The sequence below is a fragment of the Orbicella faveolata genome, unplaced genomic scaffold, assembly GCF_042242905.1.
Source record: "Orbicella faveolata isolate gen_17 unplaced genomic scaffold, um_ofav_v1 contig_2, whole genome shotgun sequence".
NCBI lineage: Eukaryota > Metazoa > Cnidaria > Anthozoa > Scleractinia > Merulinidae > Orbicella > Orbicella faveolata.
The window spans coordinates 23,317,501-23,337,088 of NW_028301547.1; the positions used below are offsets into that span (position 1 = coordinate 23,317,501).

The 19,588-nt window shown below is 39.1% G+C and overlaps 3 protein-coding genes across 5 annotated transcripts in view; 1 reads left to right on the forward strand and 2 right to left on the reverse strand.

Annotated features, from left to right (window-relative positions):
* LOC110065123 (armadillo repeat-containing protein 7-like) overlaps positions 1 to 4,397 on the reverse strand; it is a 9,998-nt gene extending 5,601 nt beyond the window's left edge. The window contains exons 1-3 of one of the 2 annotated variants that reach the window (XM_020772218.2): positions 4,151 to 4,279; positions 580 to 678; positions 1 to 31 (exon numbers count right to left, since the gene is read on the reverse strand). The exon at positions 1 to 31 is cut by the window's left edge and continues 38 nt beyond it. In XM_020772218.2, the coding sequence (XP_020627877.2) occupies positions 1 to 31; positions 580 to 678; positions 4,151 to 4,259 (239 nt within the window). In that variant the 5' untranslated portion in view covers positions 4,260 to 4,279. Of the gene's footprint in view, positions 32 to 579; positions 679 to 4,150 lie in introns of both variants that reach the window. The other variant, XM_089290413.1, reaches the window with a different exon arrangement.
* Positions 4,289 to 9,853, forward strand: LOC110065125 (ras-related protein Rab-24-like). Of its 2 annotated transcripts, XM_020772220.2 has the most exons (8): positions 4,289 to 4,629; positions 5,589 to 5,657; positions 6,985 to 7,063; positions 7,419 to 7,486; positions 8,397 to 8,496; positions 8,677 to 8,730; positions 8,827 to 8,877; positions 9,174 to 9,853. In XM_020772220.2, exons 1-8 carry the CDS (start codon positions 4,513 to 4,515, stop codon positions 9,254 to 9,256), a joined length of 621 nt encoding a protein of 206 aa, XP_020627879.2. In that variant the 5' UTR covers positions 4,289 to 4,512; the 3' UTR covers positions 9,257 to 9,853. The 2 variants fall into 2 exon arrangements, with proteins under 2 accessions (XP_020627879.2, XP_020627881.2); XM_020772222.2 differs by lacking the exon at positions 8,827 to 8,877.
* On the reverse strand, positions 9,854 to 19,523 carry LOC110065129 (putative ATP-dependent RNA helicase DDX47). The gene is made up of 16 exons (XM_020772227.2): positions 19,429 to 19,523; positions 19,255 to 19,348; positions 18,771 to 18,894; positions 17,566 to 17,630; positions 17,369 to 17,440; positions 17,000 to 17,070; positions 16,146 to 16,193; positions 15,415 to 15,486; positions 14,826 to 14,884; positions 14,671 to 14,728; positions 13,980 to 14,062; positions 13,341 to 13,404; positions 12,453 to 12,590; positions 11,885 to 11,955; positions 10,948 to 11,077; positions 9,854 to 10,377 (listed from the first exon to the last, which is right to left on the reverse strand). The coding sequence occupies exons 1-16, from the start codon at positions 19,480 to 19,482 to the stop codon at positions 10,249 to 10,251; spliced, it is 1,332 nt and encodes a 443-aa protein (XP_020627886.1). The 5' UTR covers positions 19,483 to 19,523; the 3' UTR covers positions 9,854 to 10,248.
* Positions 19,524 to 19,588: the final 65 nt, after the last annotated feature.

The following is a 19,588-nucleotide window of genomic DNA, read 5'->3' on the forward strand; positions in this document are numbered from 1 at the left end:
ACAAACTTCTCGTTGTCTTCCGTTAGCATATCTACATTGTAATAAGTGAAAGAAAAATAGTTCAAAAAGCAACTTTACAACAATATCTCAAGTCACTTTATGTCATGCACTCTTGATAACCAAAAGGTAAGCCAGAATGGTCAGAATAAAGAACTAACAGGAAAAACTGCTGGTTATACAAATACCATAATTTCCTTTAGATGAAAGGTTAAAGCAATTTTTTTTTAATGACGGAATAAAACATAAGAAAAAAATGACCACAAAGCTGCTTCAGCACCTGAAGAGAAAAAGTAATGCATGGGAATGGTCAAGCAGTGGCATTAATAATTCATATTTGGATTACACAGGACTACTCTAAGCTTTGCATCAAGCCATGCAGTTTAAAGCTTCAAACACTGGAATTAATGCTTGAAACTAGGTGTGCAATGAAAAAAGGTTTCCTATTTGCTCCCCACCAACAGCAATCACGGTGTAATCTGGTTTTTATTGACAATTTGAAACCCGATCTCTTAAAGGTGATTCATACATTTCAACATTTTCAACCAACATCTAAAAATGTCGTTAATACACTCTCCTTACCAAGAAACAAGTCCACCACATTGAGCTTCTTGAAGTGCTCATAGTTAATAGGATCATATGCAAAGTTGGCAAGATTTGCTAGGATTTCCTCTTTAGATCCTGAAAATAAAAGCCCTGTAAGTCACAACTAGTATAGCTGATCAGACTCAGGGTCTGATTCTATAGGTATAAAAGTCTGGATACCAGCCAAGAGGCCCATCAGGCTGAAGCTTATCCCGGTTTCTGTAGCATGAATCAAACAGGAATATTTCTACTCTTCTCTGGATGGGATGCTAGTCCATAACAGGGTTACCCCCAGCATTAAATTTGCCAGTACCTATTTGTACACCTGGGTGGAGAGAGGCACTGTGAGAATAAACTGTCCTGGCCAAGAAGCCAGACTGCTTGATCTAGAGTCAAGCGCACTAACCATGAGGCCGTGAGACTACATTGTATTCATTCACACTCCAAGATTAGTTTAGTGGCAATGTAGCCTGACATTATTTAATTCGACTGCAAGATGAAAGTCTTTTCCTGACTGATAAGGACTATAACAGCAAATAGAAACCAAATGTAAGGAACATTTGTACCCACATAATTACAATACAGAATATTGATAAAACTGATTTTATTAATGATTGTTTTGTTTTGTATTTTTCGACCATGTTGCATTGAAAACCATTCATATTTCAAGGACTTTTTATGAGTCACAAACAGGTAGATAATCAGATCGTGAGTTAGTCAATAGTCAGGCAGTGGGGGGGGGGGGGGGGGGGGAAGTGCTGAACGTTATTACTGAGACATGCTTAAGGACATTCACATGAAAATTTTCCAACACTGTTTTTTTTTTTTTCTGAGACTTTTACCACTGTGAGATGAGGAGTTAGTTATGTCAGAAATGTAAAAAAATGGGGGGACACCGACTTCATTTTGGAGAGAACATGCACGGAAAAACACCCTAAATCTGAAAAACTTGGGCTTCATCAGCAAATAAGGCCACAGTGTCTGTAAGTCCCAAAATATTACAATTAGACCTTTGAAGCACTTGGAATGTTCTCTGCCAAATATTAAGTGGCCCTGTTAAGTAAATTTAGTCAACTGGTGAGGTTCCTTAAAGAACAAGTTCGCATTTAGCGACCATAATTTCACGCGCCTTGCAGCCCCAAGATGGCAGGATTTGATGCCCCGCGGACAGAAATCTTGAATTTTTTTTTTAACTTCCCACATTGACTATTTGTTCATTTTTGGACAATGTGGAGATATTGTAAATAAAATATGTTTCTGGAAAGAAAAGTAGGGGTCACCAAATGTCCAAGATCGTTAAATCCGAGCAAAGCTATAGCAATGGCCATCTGCCCTATCATTGTTCATTTTAGTATGTAGCGCATGCACTCAGTGAATGACGTGGCGTGTTGTAAATAAAATCTGTTTCTGGAAAGAAAAGTAGGGGTCACCAAACGTCCAAGATTGTTAAATCCAAGCAAAGCTATAGCAATGGCCATCTGCCCTATCATTGTTCATTTTAGTGTTTAGCGCACGCTCAACGCATGACGTGGCTTGTCAATTTGCATGCACAATAAGGATGCGCAGAAACAATTAGCGCGAACGTCCTTAAAACCCATGGACTCACTTCTGACAAACTTGCAATCTTCTTTACCGTACAAGTATAAGACTAGTACATTCTTATTGTGAATCCCCAGTTTGCCCAGATTTTCATGCAAAATACCAAAAGGGGCACATCCCGACGAAATGTACAGTCACATTTTCAATTTTCCATACAATTATTATCTGTAAATTCATCTGTTTCAGTAAATCTACAAGTATACGTGTATGCTTTTCAGCACTGCTACATATACATGTACCTTGTTAATAAATTATAAAGTTAACATAGTTCGTATAGTGTGATCGTCCGGGTGAGTGTAGTTCTGAAAAGAACTGTTGTTGGTGACTGACGTTTCGACAACCTGAGCAGAAGTCATCTTAGGAGTAAAGTGAATAGTGTTTGTCACTTGATGATGTTATGAGTCTGGTCCGTCGAACGTGATTGGTCAGTATAGCCATGATGGTGTTGGCTGAAAGACTCGTGTAAAGTTTGTCATCAGTCATTGGAGGGTTTCGATCTGTCTAATGTTAGTCAAATAGGTCGGCGCCTTACAAACGAGCAGACTTATCCATGACGGAAATGAAACCGACAAACGGACTTCTAACAGACCGACTTAACAACACAAACCGACCTATTTGACTAACAATAGACAGATCGAAACCCACCAATGACTGATGACAAACTTTACACGAGTCTTTCAGCCAATACCATCATGGCTATACTGACCAATCACGTTCAACAGACCAGACTTATAACATCATCAACTGACAAACACTATTCACTCGACTCTGAAGATGACTTCCGCTCAGGTTGTCGAAACGTCAGTCACCAACAACAGTTGGTAAGTATATAATATGTAAATGATTTTATGTAAAATTAGGGAGGGCCATATTGTAAACTACTGGGCAACCAGTAAATTATGTTACCGTCGTTAAATAAAGTCTTTTTGTTTTTGTTTTGTTTTCAGAACTACACTCACCCGGACGATCACACTATACGAACTAATGATACTCCTGGGTTCAAACCATTTACTAAATTATAAACATCCCCCAAATGTCTCACATTTATAGAATTTGCATATTTTATAAAATGACTTTTCAAAAAATTGTCAGTCATCAGACCAGCTTCTCACAGAAACTTGAGAAATGAACTTTCCTTACTTTTTTATGACTTAGGCCCAGTTCAGACATCGTGTTTCTGCTGTGCTGAACTTAATTACAATTTGGTTCGACTATGGCACGGCAGAGAAACAACTCTGATTCAGACGTCATACCAGAGTCGAACCAAATTTAGAATTTACTGATGCCTAGTAACAATTCTCCTCCTAACTCCCGATGGGAATGCAATCCCACCAGAATACATTAATATAATTTATGAATTTTGTTTGGCAGAAGCATGACTTTGTAACTGCCGCAGTGCGAGAGCTGTGTAGCACAGCAGAGCTTGTCAAATTTAACTGCTTGCCAATCTTAATTCAAAAGTTTGATTCAGACGCCGTGCTTCTGCCGTGCTTCTGTCGAACTTAATACCTGAATTCAGTTGGCCACGGCAGAAGCAAGACGTCTGAACTGGGCCTTATAGTTCAACGTTGACAGCTTGTGGTTGAAGTAGCAGGCAGTTGTGGGCTGTGGTGGTAGCTTTGAGTTGGAGAGGTAAGTTTTGTCTGGGAGACTAGTGTAGATTAAATTAAAGATGGAGTGTAGTTTTTAGCACAAGTGTATTTCTGACTTTGAAGTGCAGTCTTAGTTTCGAGGTGAATGGGTATCTTTGATACGGAATAGCAGTTTTAAGTTGCATTGAAAATGCTGTTTTAGGTGGAGGTACAGTTTTGAGGTGGAATTGTACATGATTTCCCCTGAAGGTGCATAACTTTGTGATGATGGAAGTGCAAATTTGACCTGGAGGTAAAAATATCAGGTGGTGGAAATGGCGTTCTCAGACCTCGTCACTCTGGCTCAGAACAGTGAATTGAATTCTTGAAGACATTACCTTGTCTATCAGTATCCTGAAACTCTGTCACTAGGGCCTGTAAATATTCAAATCGGCCAAGATTGTCTGGACCAGTTTTGCGGTCGATACGAGCTTGACTTGTGAACATTTCAAATGAAACCGCTTTATCATCCTCAGTCCGCCATGTTTCTCCCCAGTGCTGGCGCGTGTCACAACCGGAAACAAAAGGAGGCCGGAAGCTGGTGTAGACCTGCGCCGTACAGCTGTATGCAGTTGCGTGACTCATTTTATTTTCGTGTTGTTTCTTTTATCATATAAACATATAAACGTATGTTAATTTCAATTAATCGATTTGCGCATACGGTTTACCAAAAGCTCTCGTGAATAGAGAAAGACTTCAAATGGGGTCCAAGGCAGAAAAGAAGGTAGTCGTTGCGGGCAAATATTGCGTCGGCAAAACCGCTCTGGTCACCAGGTTTACAAAGAATCGATTCTGTGAGCTATCACCTTATCAACCGGTAGGTTTGAATTGAATTCGCTTTAATTTCCCAATTAATCTCACCAATAATCCCCACTATGTTTTTGTTAAGCTCTATGCTAACGACGTAAGCTATTGTAATAAATTTGCTGCTTTAATTTCAGTTTTTCGTTTCTGCAGAACAAAGTTCAACATCGACCTTTAATTTCCATGCTTGACCATGTTTAAGGGGTTTAATAAAAGTTTTTACTAAAGATGGAATTTCGAAAGGATGTCTCCAACGCTGCTGTTCTCTTATGTTGCAATAAGTGTTCTTTTGCGTGGACTGGGATTACGAAAGGAAATCTTCCAAAGTTACTGTTCATACAATAATTGTTATTTTAGTAGAAAACAACTGCACCCCAAAAGAACCAATTCCGAGAAATTCGGTGTCACGCTGTCACACGTAAACCCATTCTTTGCAATTGAGTGTGCCGCGTGTTTAATTATTCCAGCTACACAGTGAAATCCCGATTTTTCGAACTTCCAAGACAAACAAAAATAATAATTGGTGCAAAAAATCGGATAGTTCGAGAAATCGGGGGTAAAATTACAGTGTTTGACTCTGAGGAGAGGGAAACACCTTTTGGTTCGAGTTATCGGGAGGTTCGAAAAAATGAGGGTTCGAGAAATCGGAATTCCACTTTAGTTTAATTTCCCTTGCTTGTCTTCAATGTTTGCATTCTACATTTCAAACTGTAGAGTAGATATCGTTACATTATCAGAAAAGAAGATGTTTTTTGTTGTTTTGTCGGTCTTAGTTAAAGTATTAAAGCTTGTCCGTACATAACAACCATAAGCTTCGTTAAAAATTTGCTTGTGCTTTCGAACATCTGTAGAAATTCAGGGAGCCTATCAGTAGAGCCGAACTTTTTGCACCATTATCATAAAACCGAATCTAAATTAAGTTCACGGAAATGTTTATAACAGGCTATTTTAACACCTTTCTAACATTTCCAGACGATAGGTGCAGCCTTTGTGGCTAAGAGAGTGATTGTTGGTACTAAATGCGTCAATCTTGGAATATGGGTAAGTCAAGAGATAATCTCTTGGGGTAAGTTAAATTCCACGAAGCTTCTCTAGCCAAGCAATGCTAAGTAATGCTAATCGCGTTTTCAGTCAGTCCATAGTTTTGTTTGTTTTAGCTTTGTTTTAATTTTTTCGGGGCGCCTGGCCTCGCTCCCCTCACTCGAGTTGTCGCGGCAGCAACTGCGGGCAATGTTTTATAAATTTTCTTTATTTCTGATCCCTGATTTTCATCCCGAATTCGAAATCAGTCTCTGCATCTCCGTTATCTCAATGTCTCACGAAAGAAGTTTAAAAAAAAGCGCTTAAACGGAAGGACAAGGGGTGACATTTCATTTCACCCAAATGGAAAAGCACTGATATTTCTGTTGACGTCTATCATAACTGTCCGCATATTTTTTGTGCCCAATGTACACAACGCCAAACAGCTGTGTGATCGAGTTTCAGTTTTGGAAGTAAAATGCAAACAACGGATAAACAGTATAATTTACATATATTATCAGGTGCTTTTAATAAATGGAGGAGTGCGGAGATCCGTACAAGGTTCAAAAAAGTAACAGAAATCGCTATATATTTTTGTGGATGATTGTCGGGACCATGATATTCACTTATTATTGTACGACATCCTAGCTTTTTCCTGTGTTTCATTTCATTTCACAACATCGTCAAGGAATTTTATGATCCGTTCAAAGATCAGCAAAAGCTTTACTGGCTCATGACCTCTGAAATCGTACTTAGTCCGGTTGAACAATACTGCAGATAATTTTTTTTGAAGGTGATCGATTTGTCTAAAAGTAGAAACATCGGCTGACAAATGGCTTTAGTTTGGTACTTATGTGAACATGTGAATGAATATGTGAATGAACGAACGAAGGAACGAAGGAACGAAGGAACGAATGAGCATTGCGATAAAAAGGGTATGTTCCACTCTTCTTGGGTGTTACCTAATGACACAATACGTTGTGTCACGATCTATGGTGCGCCATACTAATTATGCAACGCTTTTGGGTGGTGTACCATGAAATATTGCCACTTTTTTTTTCATTCGCGAGCGTGTATACCAAGAAAATACAAGAGACGCGTGTCACATAACTGATCTACCATGCCATAGGATATACATTGGCCAACGTACACCATCAATGCAGCGCACGATAGAAAGGTTGGATGTAATACCGTCCAGCATACAACGGCTTTCCTGTGTTCTGATTGGCTGTATTTTCTATGGAATGGTATAAAGTGCAATACGAGACAGTCTTGTTGCTTCCGTGTATTGAACATGAGTTTTCTTCGAATTTTAACCATCATCGTCCTTTCTCTTATCCTTTATCAGGACACTGCGGGCTCTGAACGCTTTGAATCAGTCAGTACGTTATACTATCGGGGAGCTAAAGCAGCAATTGTTTGCTATGGTAAGATTTTTCTGGTTCTCTCAACTTCGTGTTTTTAATTGTACTGACTGCGTCCTTGATTTGAACTTTCGCTGCGCACCAGGATTGGTTACTATCGTGCAAAGTTCTTAGCCGACTGAGAAGATATGTTGTTTTTCTCGTCAGACAATCAATGTGCGTTATCTTGCGCAAGTTGTGATTGGCTCGGTGCGTTTCTTGTAAGTTTGTTCTGATTGGCCAGACTCTGGTAGTGGTCCTGCGGCAGTCATTAGTAAGCTAGTCCAGAGGCACTTCTATGACTTATGGTTTGATTTCAAGTTCGTGCAGGGGCTCCGACCTGTTGACTTCTCAACGAGTTTATTTTGCTTATGATCAGATTTAACTGACTCCTCCAGTTTTGAGAAAGCGAAGTTTTACGTGACGGAGATAGCAAAGCACAATGAGGTGAGTAGCTCCATTTTTAAGTCAATCTAATAGTACCTTATTGATGAGCGACGCCGGACAATTTTTCGAGAGTGAAATGTATTGTGCTATGAATCTGCTGAGACAAAAGCTTCTGACTGAGCTCGATATGTGCTGCTACTTACCAGGTTATTGTCAGCTATATTACGCTCGAATTGAGATCAAGGAAATACAATGTACGTTAAGACAGCTGGGAAAGATGAGGAGGATAGAAGGAAAGACAGGCCACTTTTCTTCTTTCTCCTTCTTTCTTGCACGTTTTCCCTGGACTGTCTGTCCCTGCTGTGTTCGTTTGTTTGTTGGCTGACTGACTTTGGACTGATCGACTGAAGAATAAGGCTGACTGTCTGTCTGCCTATCCGCGTGAGTAACTAACCGGCCGACCGACCGTCTGACCAACGGACTGACTGACCGACCGACCGATGCACCAACCCACCGACTGACTAACGAACGAACTGACTGAGTTCCTCTGCATACGAGCCCGGTCAACCGGGCTGGCCCGAGATCTCGGTAACCGGGATGAAAATTTTCGCATATGAACACTCTAGCCCGGGTAACCGGGACGAAACCTTTTAGACAAAACAGCTTCGCTTTCGCAACAGAGCGACCAAACTGGCACAATATTTGTCTTGTATGTACTTCCACTTTAGGAGTATGCGAATTAGCTTTATTAGTAAAGTAGCAAGAGTCCACAAAGCTACGACAGTCGCGAACGATACAAGTTTATGTTCCACCATTTTGGTTTTGTTTCTTGGATTCCATCCCGGTCGACCGGGCTGAAATTTCACATATGAACAGACCACAAAATTCGTCCCGGTTACCGAGCTCATACGAAGAGGCCCTCCTTTCATACGGACGGACTATTGATTTTCACACCCGCCTTTCGTTTCAGGATTGCTGGATTTACCTGTGTGGAACAAAGCGTGACCTGGTAAACTCGGGTGAGCGAAACAGAGATGTCCCTTACGACGCAGCAGTGAATTACTCCCAAAGTAAGTATTTCGTCCAACCATTCCTATCTAATTTTATCTACGAATTTTCTTCGCATCAGGCTGACGAGAGAAATCACCCGTCTTTAATTCAATCTCATGATGCGTGCTTGAATTTCATATCGATCGATTTTGAAAGACAATTGTTAAGATTTCTTTTGAAAAGTACATCTTCCCCTCTAGGGGTCAACGCAAAGACAGTGATGGAGACGTCAAGTAAAACGGGACAGAACGTAGGTAAGTATAATGGCGATCAAGAGTAAAGTATTTAACATCATCGACTGCTTTTTTAGAACTACTGCTCGTGACTTTTTTGTTTCTTAACTTCTCCAGACGAGCTGTTTTTGAGAATAGCTCAAGACATACTACAGGAGATAGCAACAGGTACAAAAACCACATTTTCACATTTTGTATAAGCCGTGTCAAACAGGTTGCATTGTATAATATATTCAAGTATATTTAAACTCCCATTATCGTCTTCCCAATTCCATGGTGAATAATTTACGAGCCCTTGCAATGAAAATAGCGAACTTAGGAATGATTCGATTATACTATCATATGAAAATTCATTTGCTATATCGCTTGCACGGTGACGAATTTATCTCAAGACTGCCACTTTGAATTGGAAAATTTCTGTTTCGAGGGCTCTGCCGTCATCTTATATTTCTGTTCCCTTACAGATGACACAGTGCCTGCACTCAAGTTAGAATTCCAAGACCCGTCACGAAGTCCCCAAACAGCACCCTGTAGATGTAAAACTTGAGCGAATTTAAGCCGGATAACACAAACTGACACCCTCAAAACTACTGTCCGGGGAGGGCAAAGTAATTATGCTGTACATCAAAGAGTGCATGAGGAGTAAATGGCATTGATAGTGTAGCATGAGCGCTATGGACTCAAACGGATACAAGAAATATGACCTGTGCACAGCATTAGCGTAAAATGAAATACGGGACTGAACCATTGACCTAAAGGAGCTGTCATAGTAGACCGAGTAATCTTTTGTGACGTAAAAATCATGTTACCTTCAAAACAAAGCAGACCTCGAAAGAAACGTTTATAACGGTCGAGAAACACTAACGAGGTATGTCAAGACAAACAGGATCTAAGATGGTTAATATTAGGGAGGTTTAAGGGGAATTACGTATAAAGAACACTTTCGCCTGCAAGAGGTTCATATTCGTTTTCCTGGAATCACGGAGAGTGGCCAGAGGAGAAAAACGCAGGCCGATCCTTGAAGACATTTTCAAGCAACATGTAAATAGCTTATTCTGGAAGAAGAACGTTGTAAGATCGAGGAAATAAAGTAATGTAATGAAAGATTTCATCACCAAATAAAAATATTAAAAAATCGTCCCGATTGGCGGAAGTTCGTGTTGTAATTGAGAAGCAAGAGCGTGCAAACTTTCGTAACTACACGTTTCAGTAATTTCAGGTTTGGACGTGAGTGTTTACATGATACGTTTTCAATACGTTTGTGAAGTCACGGAGAAAAAAGGCTTCAACTGAAAGTTGTTCACCAGTTTTGTCACTTGTTTTGTACATATACAAACAACTGTCAATCTCCACAACTTCACACATGTAAAGCCACAACTGACATTGCGAATAGCTATAGGCGTCAGCATGTGATCTTCAAGTTCTATTATAACTCGTGGCTAGCACGCCAGACGCGACCAGCAAGCTGTGGGTGGAGGGGATAGTACTTCGTGGCAATAAAGAATGTACCATTGCACATGTCATCCCATAAAGCGTCGGTTATTTAAATTTCTTCCCCTTCTTCTTGCCGGTGGCAAACTTCTTTTTCTTGCTCGGCATTCTGATCTCCTGGCTGTCGGCTTCATCTTCCAAGGGTCTTTTCTTTTTCTCTTGAATCTCTCTTAGCTCCTGAGTAAACAAATCAAATGCCATAGTCAGAAGGCAAAGTTTAAGTGAAACGTTCACATCCCAAGCCTTCCAGGGGCATTATACACAGGAAATATTAGGAAGGTTTCACGCAACCACGATGACGCTGCGATTCTCTGGATCTTTACAAGTTGTCTGTGTCAAAGGTCTCCGTAACCGAACAGAAATATCAGTAATTTACTGTCGTGATGAAATAAAATTTGGTCATTAAACGTAGTTACGTTCCTTTTGCCTTCGTCGTCGACACGTGGTGGACCCAGGAGAGGCACAAAGCGTAGGGGACTATATAGAGGGAACAGAGGGAGAGGACTATATAGAGGGGACTATGAGGGAGGAATTTACACCCCCTAGGGAGGCAACTATGTATAGGAGGGTTATGAAGGAAAGGGACTTTCTTGAGAAGGTATCATACGTAGGGATTTTCACAGGAGTATCAAAGAGGGAACTTTGCGCCCTGCAGACTATTTGTATTAGCGATCAAGGGAACACACAAATGGCGGAGAGCTTTGCCGAGAGAAAAAGACCCGATGGCATTTCTCTGCACCCTCGTACCATCTTCGCATATCTCTGTGCCTCCGTGACTCGCTCCATCAGTAACATGACTTCCTCCTCCACCGTGGGGTACAGTGGCAGCTTCTTTCCAATAAGCTGCTCGATTCGTTGATATAATTCAACATCGTACCTACAAAAGAATAAGAAGGGGTTTCTAATGACTCTGCCTACCAAGCGAAGTTGTCTCTCGCGTCCTAACGGTTACTTCGTTAAGCATGCGAAGGTGACTTTGGCATCACTGTGTTGCGTACACTGGCAATAAAACTTACATTACAACTTATTTGGGAAAATCGCAGGCACAGCAACGTAAAACAAAAAGAAGTATGATATACACTCTAACTAACTAAGCTTTCACTACCAAACTTCTCTCATAAGCTCATCTATTGTCAGATAAAGGTCCACTCAAGGTCCCAGCTGCTTCATAATGACAGCTTTGTATGCTGCAATCGTCAGTTTTCGGTTTAAATTTGTTGCTCTTCCCCGGCCTAATTGCACTTTGATTGATTGGCCGAGCGATGTATTCAGCTTTACTTGTACGAGTTATCACAAAAACTCCTCTTCTTACAACGAACTGTGCTACAGAAATTTGTTGAAATACAGTGCTTTTTCCGCGCTGCCGTCGGTTGCGTTTTTTTCCACGCGCTTGAAACTGATCGAGCTTTGATTGGTTCAATTGATTGGTAGGTCGTGCAACCACCGGGGCTATAATTGTACGAGTTATAATTGGACACGCTTGATTTGTTTAGCTCATTAGCATATTTGTCATGCGCAGTTTGTTCTGTTAGTTGAAACCTCGTGGTCGATTGAACTGTCACGTTTTCTATCATGCAAGTTTGTTCTGTACGGTCTCATAGACGTTCATCAAATACAGTCCCATAAGAAGAAGGCTCGTCTAATAATGAACAAACAAATCCAGTGACAAAGAACTTGAACTTACTGTGTGACAAAAGTGATAGAGCGTCCTGAGCGACCAGCTCTTGCTGTTCGTCCAACTCGATGAATATAATCCTATGAATAAAGAAGCACTGTCATTGGTGAGAGAAGGAATAAAGTTCATGGGTTGTGACAAGAAAGGAAAACCATGTAAACAGAACCAAGAACCAAGGCAACTTTTCAGTATGACAAAAACTCAACTAGAATTGACTGATGGTGACGAAAGAAAACGTTACAATACAGACAAAGCTAAATTCATAACACTTTGTAGTCCCATTAAAAACTCTTTCTAGTCTAAATCAAAACTCTTGGTGCACACTTCCTGTTTATATGTTTATAAACAATGTTAACATGTCTACCTTCTAGGCTTAACGAACCAACACTTTACTCTGATCGTAGTTCATAGCTTGCAACGGATAGAGGCACTGCACCTCCCAGAGATGCTAGCCTATCTCAGAGGTACCTCTCGATTCGCACTCCAACACACGAACCTTTTTCAAAATGTCAGCAGACTTCAAAGAAAACAAATAAAACAAGGATGTTACTGTTCAATTTAAGGTTAACATATTTACCTTGGAATGTGTTGGTATATCAAAATTAATCACAACATCCACATGAGGAATATCCAGTCCCCTGCTAGCCACATCGGTAGCGATCAGAAGAGAACGGTCCTTAGACTTGAACTTGTTTAAAGCGCCGAGCCTTTTAGACTGAAAAAAAAAAATACACTGACCCAATGCATTGTTGAGCAGACAGCTGACAGGAATAATAAAACCAAGCAACAAAGCGATATTAGCTTGTTGTATCACCAAATTTTCACAACTGTCGTGAAAAAGAATCTGAGAAAAAGGGTAAGGAGAAATTTATCTTTTTGAGCTTGGAATGTCAAAGGCTGACAAACACAGGTGCAGTTCTTCGGCTTCAGTGTGAACAGTACCAGTTTTAAGCAATGTTCCTGAAGCACTCAGTTGCAAGAACACGTTGTAGTTCAGCAAGAGTGAGTTCTTCAGACATTATCTTTTCACTTTTCCTCAAGCAATAGAACGCCACAAGTTGAAGGAACGACACTTGGGCCGAGTACCTGGTGAGGGTTACAGTTTTTCATATTTGCAGTCTCTAAGACTGAGCTGACGCAACACCCTTTGGCAAATGTATTTTCATCAGACGAGTTTTTAGTCTATGTGAAACCACAGTTTCATTTTTTAAACAGTCAAAAGACCTTCAGACCTTCCCAGTAATGCATTCTGTGCTTCTAATCCAGTAAGTGTACAGCCCGAAAAAAATCCCTGAAAAAGTCTAGCCAGGGTGGCCAAAAGTGTCAGGGGTGGGGAGGGAATGGGAGCAGCAAGGGTGGTCACTACTGAACGTATATGTTCTATACAGTAAATAATCAGAATCGTGTAAGTTGATCATGGATTGGAATCTGATCAACCTAGTAACTAGTTGCAGAATCTATTTACCTGATTCATTTGCCCGTGAAGAGGAACAGCTTGCAGGCCGAGATTCCTTAACATTAATGTTACCCTGTAAAAATCAAAAGTAAACGACTTGTAATAATGGTGAAATGTGGTTCCAGAAAAGAATGAAGAAGGTCAACTAGAAACTGAACGGTAGTCATTACAATGATCAAAACTATCTAGAGAAGACAGCAGAAACTGGCCTTTCTTGCTTACCTACATAGGTAAATTTTTCTTTTTGAATTTCAAAAAAAAAAGATTATTACCCACTGAAAATTCAAAATTCTTGAGCATTTCATTTCTTTACCTTTCAATTATGATAAGCACACAATTTTGCTTTGACTTCAAAATGGTGAAAACTGCAATGTGAAACTACTGAAAGCTGCCACATACAAAATTTTCTTTAAATTGAAGGAAACCTGAATAATAGTTTACTAAGACAGAAAAACATGACAGAGAGAATAATTATAATAATCCATAAAAGGACCGAGGATGGTTTAAGATGGAGAAGACTAACAAGGATAAATTGAGGCTAAACTTTTCAAGATGCACAAACAATGACATAGCTCTCGTAAATGCTTTCATTCAGATTCAGAAGAGAAACTAGCCAATGTTAATAATGACAGCGACAAGCTATGTTACCTCTGCACGTTATTGCATGTACCACAAAAGACCATGAAGGTATTTCCAGCCAGTTCATTAAGCACAGATACAAGGTAACAGTCCTGTGGTGAAAAGCAGGGTGTGGTTATCGTTCATCTTCTACAAAATTAGTTTGAGATTGGTAATTTGATATATCTGGGGTAAAATTACAGTGAAGCAAATCTAAGGGGATTGACCTTCATTCAGGTTATCAGAAGGTTCATCAAATTGATGATTCAAAAAAATTGAGATACACTGTGGATAGCTTAAGCCACTGCATTTTCTTGAATTTTATTAATTTCCACCAATCAGATGCTTCATGGTACATTTATTTTTTTGCACAGACTCACTTTCTATCAACACATTGCCATAATTGCGGAGCTCTAGCCGCCCGAAGGCTGCAGAAGGACCGCCATGCGGAGCACCATACTCATAGGAACCCATGAACTGCTTTTCTCCTGGTCATCATGGCTAGCAGTATTGCTTGGGGGCATGTACCCATGACAGCGACGAAGTCACACAACATGGTGGTCATACCCCAATAGGTTGACCAAGACATGCAGCCTTGGTTTATAGTGTACCTCTTTGATATTGGACATCCGTGTTTTGGTGAATTGACACATGTCAAGACAAAGTATACAGCTTGCCTAAACCTATATGTTACAGAATTAAGGAAAGATTCATTCCTTACCTTAAATTTGTTTGGGATAAATAGATAACTCTGTTGTAACTTATCAACTGTTGTATACCTGGCACAAGAAAATATCAGTCAGAGATGTTTTTATTACAGGTGTACATCTTTGGAATGTTCACTACATGCACAAAAACAATGTCAAAAAAACTCACTTTGTTGCAACCTCAACTTTAACCGGATTTTGTAAAGATGCTCTTTGAAGTTTTTCTACCTGTGAAAACAAAACATTCAAAAAGAGACATTGATGGAATATCCTATATACTGAACATCTTGCAAACACAGTCTGTAAGTTATTGTTACAGCGCAAGGTGAAAGTCTCAAACTACTTCATAGTAACTACATGTATTCACATTGATATAATAAGTCAAATTATTCTTGCATTTTGGTTGGTTCTTTTTTACGAGCTGTTGGAGGAGAGACAAATAAATGATGTCATTGGCATTCTTTTTTGTTTCTTTATTAAGTTCATAGTGCTTCAATGTGACAGTGGGAGAAAGCATAAATTACTTTATTCATGCTTTCACATTCCTTTGATCTGCAACAATAAAATTCTACTGGTTACCCATAATATTTTTCAGAACTGCTCACTATTCTACTGCACTTAAGACAACCATTCTGGAGGTGAGATATGCAGATCATGATGTTCCAAAAGGATTATAGTCACTCTATATGGCCCAAAACAAATTACATTTAACACAGAGCTTTTGGGTCACAATGCTAAATTCTACAAAGAAATGTCACCTTTTTGGTCATAGTTGCCGAGTACAGATAAGTTTTTCTTTCTTTGGGAATGATCTTTAATATCTTGTCAACCTGTAGTTCAGCAAAAGTGAAAGTACATATTAATAAAGAAGTGATTTTTTACAGTAAATCATAGCTAGTAAATCATAGCTCCTAGTACCAATAAAAATATGTAAATGTACTTGCATTAAACGGTTTTGTAAATCCTTCTATAAGCAGTTGCATAACAATCTTATTTATGTATTAATAGTCTAATATTAAATATAGATGTGGCCTGCCTAGATTAGCCCAGGCTACCTGTGGGTTCGTGCTGTTGCTATTGTCAAGCTTTTTTAACTTAATGTGTATATATTTCTGTAAAATTGTACATATGTGAGTCATAATAATAAAAGTTGTTGTTGTTGTTGTTGTTATACACAAAAAGAAAAAATATGATTCTTTTGAAAGAAAAATACTAACAGTGATTCAAGAATGGCTCCAAAACTGTCTAATTACAGCGATGTTTGAAGTGAACTGACCAATTTACCCACCATTTCCACAGAAAACATATCACAGAATTAATAAAAGAAAATCCTTGGTTACATAACATATCAAGTACCATCATTTTACTACAGGCAAATACCAGACTGCCGTGAATGAAAAGGTTGTTTCCTGAAGGCTTAATATGCAAAATGCTCAGTCAAAGAAAAAGCAGTAAAATTGTCAGAGCATTAAAAGCTGACAAAACTCACCTCTTTTTCAAAATCAAGATTTAAGATTCTATCAGCTTCATCCATAATCTATACAGAAACAGAATAATAAAAATATAGAAGGTGACTTTTTAATTTAATTTGTAACATAAATACTATGAACATTTTTATTGCTTCCTGCTTTTGTCTTGTTAATTTCTCTTCAAGGTGATTCCACTGAATTGCATTGAGTATCCCTTGTGCAAACATTTGCAATGTCATTAGCATGCCGTTGCACATACCAGGGAAAGAGAAATAAATGCTCATTTTCTCTTAACCAAGCACAGCGACCAATATTTTTATTGCATAATTTTAGTGTACAAATTTTCCTCTCTAAGTTAGAAAACTGAACAAAAGTTTTACTGATAGAAAGTATATTTATTTAATAGCTAAAAGCACACACAAAACTATTACTTGAGGATGCTAAATAAACTATGATCTTAAAAACAATGATCCGAGTAACATTTTGAGTTGATGTTGTTTAAAATTGCATGATTTTCCACAAATTAGGGTAGCAAGGGTGGTGTGGGTGGTGAGGGGTGAGGGGTGAGGGTTGAGGGTTGTGGGAGTGGCCAGGGTGGCGAGAGTGGCCAATTAGGGTGGCAAGGGTGGCGAGAGTGGAAGGGGTGGCGAGGGTGGAGAGGCTGACAGGGGTGGCAAGGGTGGCAAGAGCAGCTAGGGTCTTAAAGGTGGCTAGAGTGGCAAGAGTGGCAGGGGTGGCAACGGGGGCCAAGGTTACCAGGAAAAATCAGAGGGAACATTAAAAAATTTGGGGAGTTACCTTAAAGGCGTCATGCAGAAACAGGTCAGCATGTATTGATAAATAGAGGTTACTGCCAGAAAACAACTTTACCCACCAAATATTTTAATGTTCTTAAATTGAATCCTTTTGTGTTTTCCAAGTGATCTATGAGCCTTCCTGGTGATGCTGTAATTTATAAAATTCATATACATCCAGTGATTATCCATTGAATGATTGATAAACAGTAACTCTAATACACTCAAGGTAATTCAATACTTGTAATAGCTTGCACTTCAAAACTAACATCTTCAAACAAAAGTTCAAGCCAGTGTCTATGTTAAGAGAAGGAAAATGTGCCTTGGCACATAGTTCATGCAGCAAGAAAATATGCCTTGTAGTTTTTGTGCTAGCAGGATACTAATGGTTATATAGTTCAATTTTACACACACAAAAATTGTTCTTTATAGCTTTTACATGTACTTACCTATAATAATATGTGGCTTCTTGGACAACATGAGTGCTTGTGACATCATATCTATTCCACCAACAATAACAGCTGTAGACAGCAATTAATAGTAAATTAAGCATTTGCAGAAATGACAACCTGATTAGAGCACCATTTAATACCAGTAGCTGTTTTCAAGTAGAGAGGGAATCATTACATCTGAATAAGATACTCACCACACTTCACCCCAATACTTGAACCTAATGCCTCAAACTGTTCAGAAATCTGAAACGCCAGTTCCCTATAAAACACAGAAGGTAACAATTTTAGCATAACTACTTAGCTCCTGAAGCCCCCTTGAAAATGCCTTTTCTGGTCTTTTCTCTGTATCAAATACACTAACAAAAAAATTATATTACACTCTTCTCTTCTCACGTTATTATATTTTTAAATGTAGGCTCAAGAATAACTCAGCACCACTACAAATTATTGATTTTATTGAATGACAAGTTTTTTTCTCCTTATTTCTCTTCCTCTATAACGATTGTAAAGAACAATAAGGGAAATGCAGTGGAACTGCTCAACAGCAACCACTTCAGGGACAGGGGAAAGTATTAGCTTTGTAAAAAGGTGACCATTATGGGGAGGTAAGGTTGTAAATTAATAAACCGCCTGTTTGTTCTGGGGGTGCAACATTTTTATCGAAAAAAAAATGTTTTTGATAGAATATAATAGGTAACACAATCAAAATATAATATCAATAAAACAGAAACCAAACAGAAACAGAGACCAATGAAGGGTGGTGCAGATCAAGTGTTGTGACTTTTGACAATAAAACATTGGGTTTTGTCTGCTCAGTTTGTCAGTAATTGATTAACTGGCCATTATTGAGAGGTCTATTTCGGCAGTCAGGATGTGCTTTAGTGGTCGTTGCTGTTATGGAAAGGTAGCAGTTGTAGACGGGTCAAATTAAGAGTGAATGTACGCACCGTCTGCTGGAACATAAAAATGTGACCATTGTAGAGAGGTGGCTGTTGTGAAGAGACAACAAAGAGGAAAGATGGCAATGCATGCTGGTGAAATCTCCTCCTTTGGCATGCATGTGTATGAAAATCAGACAGGATCAACTTGGATTGCTGATGTAATTAACAGTGGCCACTTTTGTTTATGCCTTGCTCTAGAATAGTTCCCATTCTTATTTAAGTCAGAAACCTGATCTGATCCGGTCTGAGTTCTGTCCCTGCATGTTTTCTGGCTTGAGTTTTTCAAACCTACTTTACACTTGAACCTGTACATTTCAGTTTGTTGCAAATGTGCTATCATTACCATCGTCACCTTTGGAAGACTGTATTAAGAACTTGGTGATCTTAATACATTGAGGTGACAGGTAGAATAAGTCTCTCAACATTTACTAGATCTTTAGCAAATCAAATAAACAGACCTTGTTGGTGTAAGAATAAGTGCATATAGTCTCTGTGGATTTTCAAGTAATGTTTGAAGAACTGGCAAGGCAAAAGCTCCTGTCTTCCCGGAACCTGTTTCAGCTAAACCAATAATATCTTTGCCTGTGAATAAAATGGTTTGACATGTTAACACTTTATCACCCAGTAATGGTACATGCAGACATCCACATGTGGTCACATGTGGCAGAATATTTTCTTTATCCTTGAAACCTGTCTGCTTACCAACATACAACAATGGTAAATGGTTAATAGATACAATACATTAATTTCGTCCACTATAGTACAAACAAATAAAGGGAATGAGAAATTATATTTGCAGTTACATGTAGATAAGTAAGCTTATATTGTGACACTTTATCATTCCCAATATTTACGAATAATTCTATTGTTATCAGGAAAAGTGACACTAGAATTCGGCTCGTTTTGCTGTCATATTTATTTCAAAATATCATTATTTCTCACCTTGCAAAGCGACTGGGATAGCTTCCCTTTGAATTTTTGTTGGCGACTTCCAACCAAGTTGCTGGCATGCTTCGCAGAGAACATCCACAACACCCTGATAAAAAAAAAGGATTAAATTAGTAGGCTTCAATTGAACTTACGAAACACTGATATGAACCTCTTAATATCCCTTACCAGGGATTCAAAAGTAACTTTTTCACTCTCAACTTCTTCTTCGACAGTCGCCATTTTGAAAGTTTCTCCACGTGATCGAACGGCTATGTAACCAGGCCAGGTAACCAGGCTAACCAGTGAAGTCGTAACCTTGTTCCCAGGGTCCTCTCTCTACCTAAGG

Coding starts and splice junctions, on each gene's coding strand:
- LOC110065125 (XM_020772220.2), top strand. CDS start 4,513: ATGGGGTCCAAGGCAGAAAAGAAGGTAGTCGTTGCGGGCAAATATTGC. Junction 5,658..6,984: donor GCGTCAATCTTGGAATATGG/GTAAGTCAAGAG, acceptor ATCCTTTATCAG/GACACTGCGGGCTCTGAACG. Junction 8,878..9,173: donor ACTACAGGAGATAGCAACAG/GTACAAAAACCA, acceptor GTTCCCTTACAG/ATGACACAGTGCCTGCACTC.
- LOC110065129 (XM_020772227.2), bottom strand. CDS start 19,482: ATGGCGACTGTCGAAGAAGAAGTTGAGAGTGAAAAAGTTACTTTTGAA. Junction 19,349..19,428: donor AAGTTACTTTTGAATCCCTG/GTAAGGGATATT, acceptor TTTTTTTATCAG/GGTGTTGTGGATGTTCTCTG. Junction 17,441..17,565: donor AAGTATTGGGGTGAAGTGTG/GTGAGTATCTTA, acceptor TGCTGTCTACAG/CTGTTATTGTTGGTGGAATA.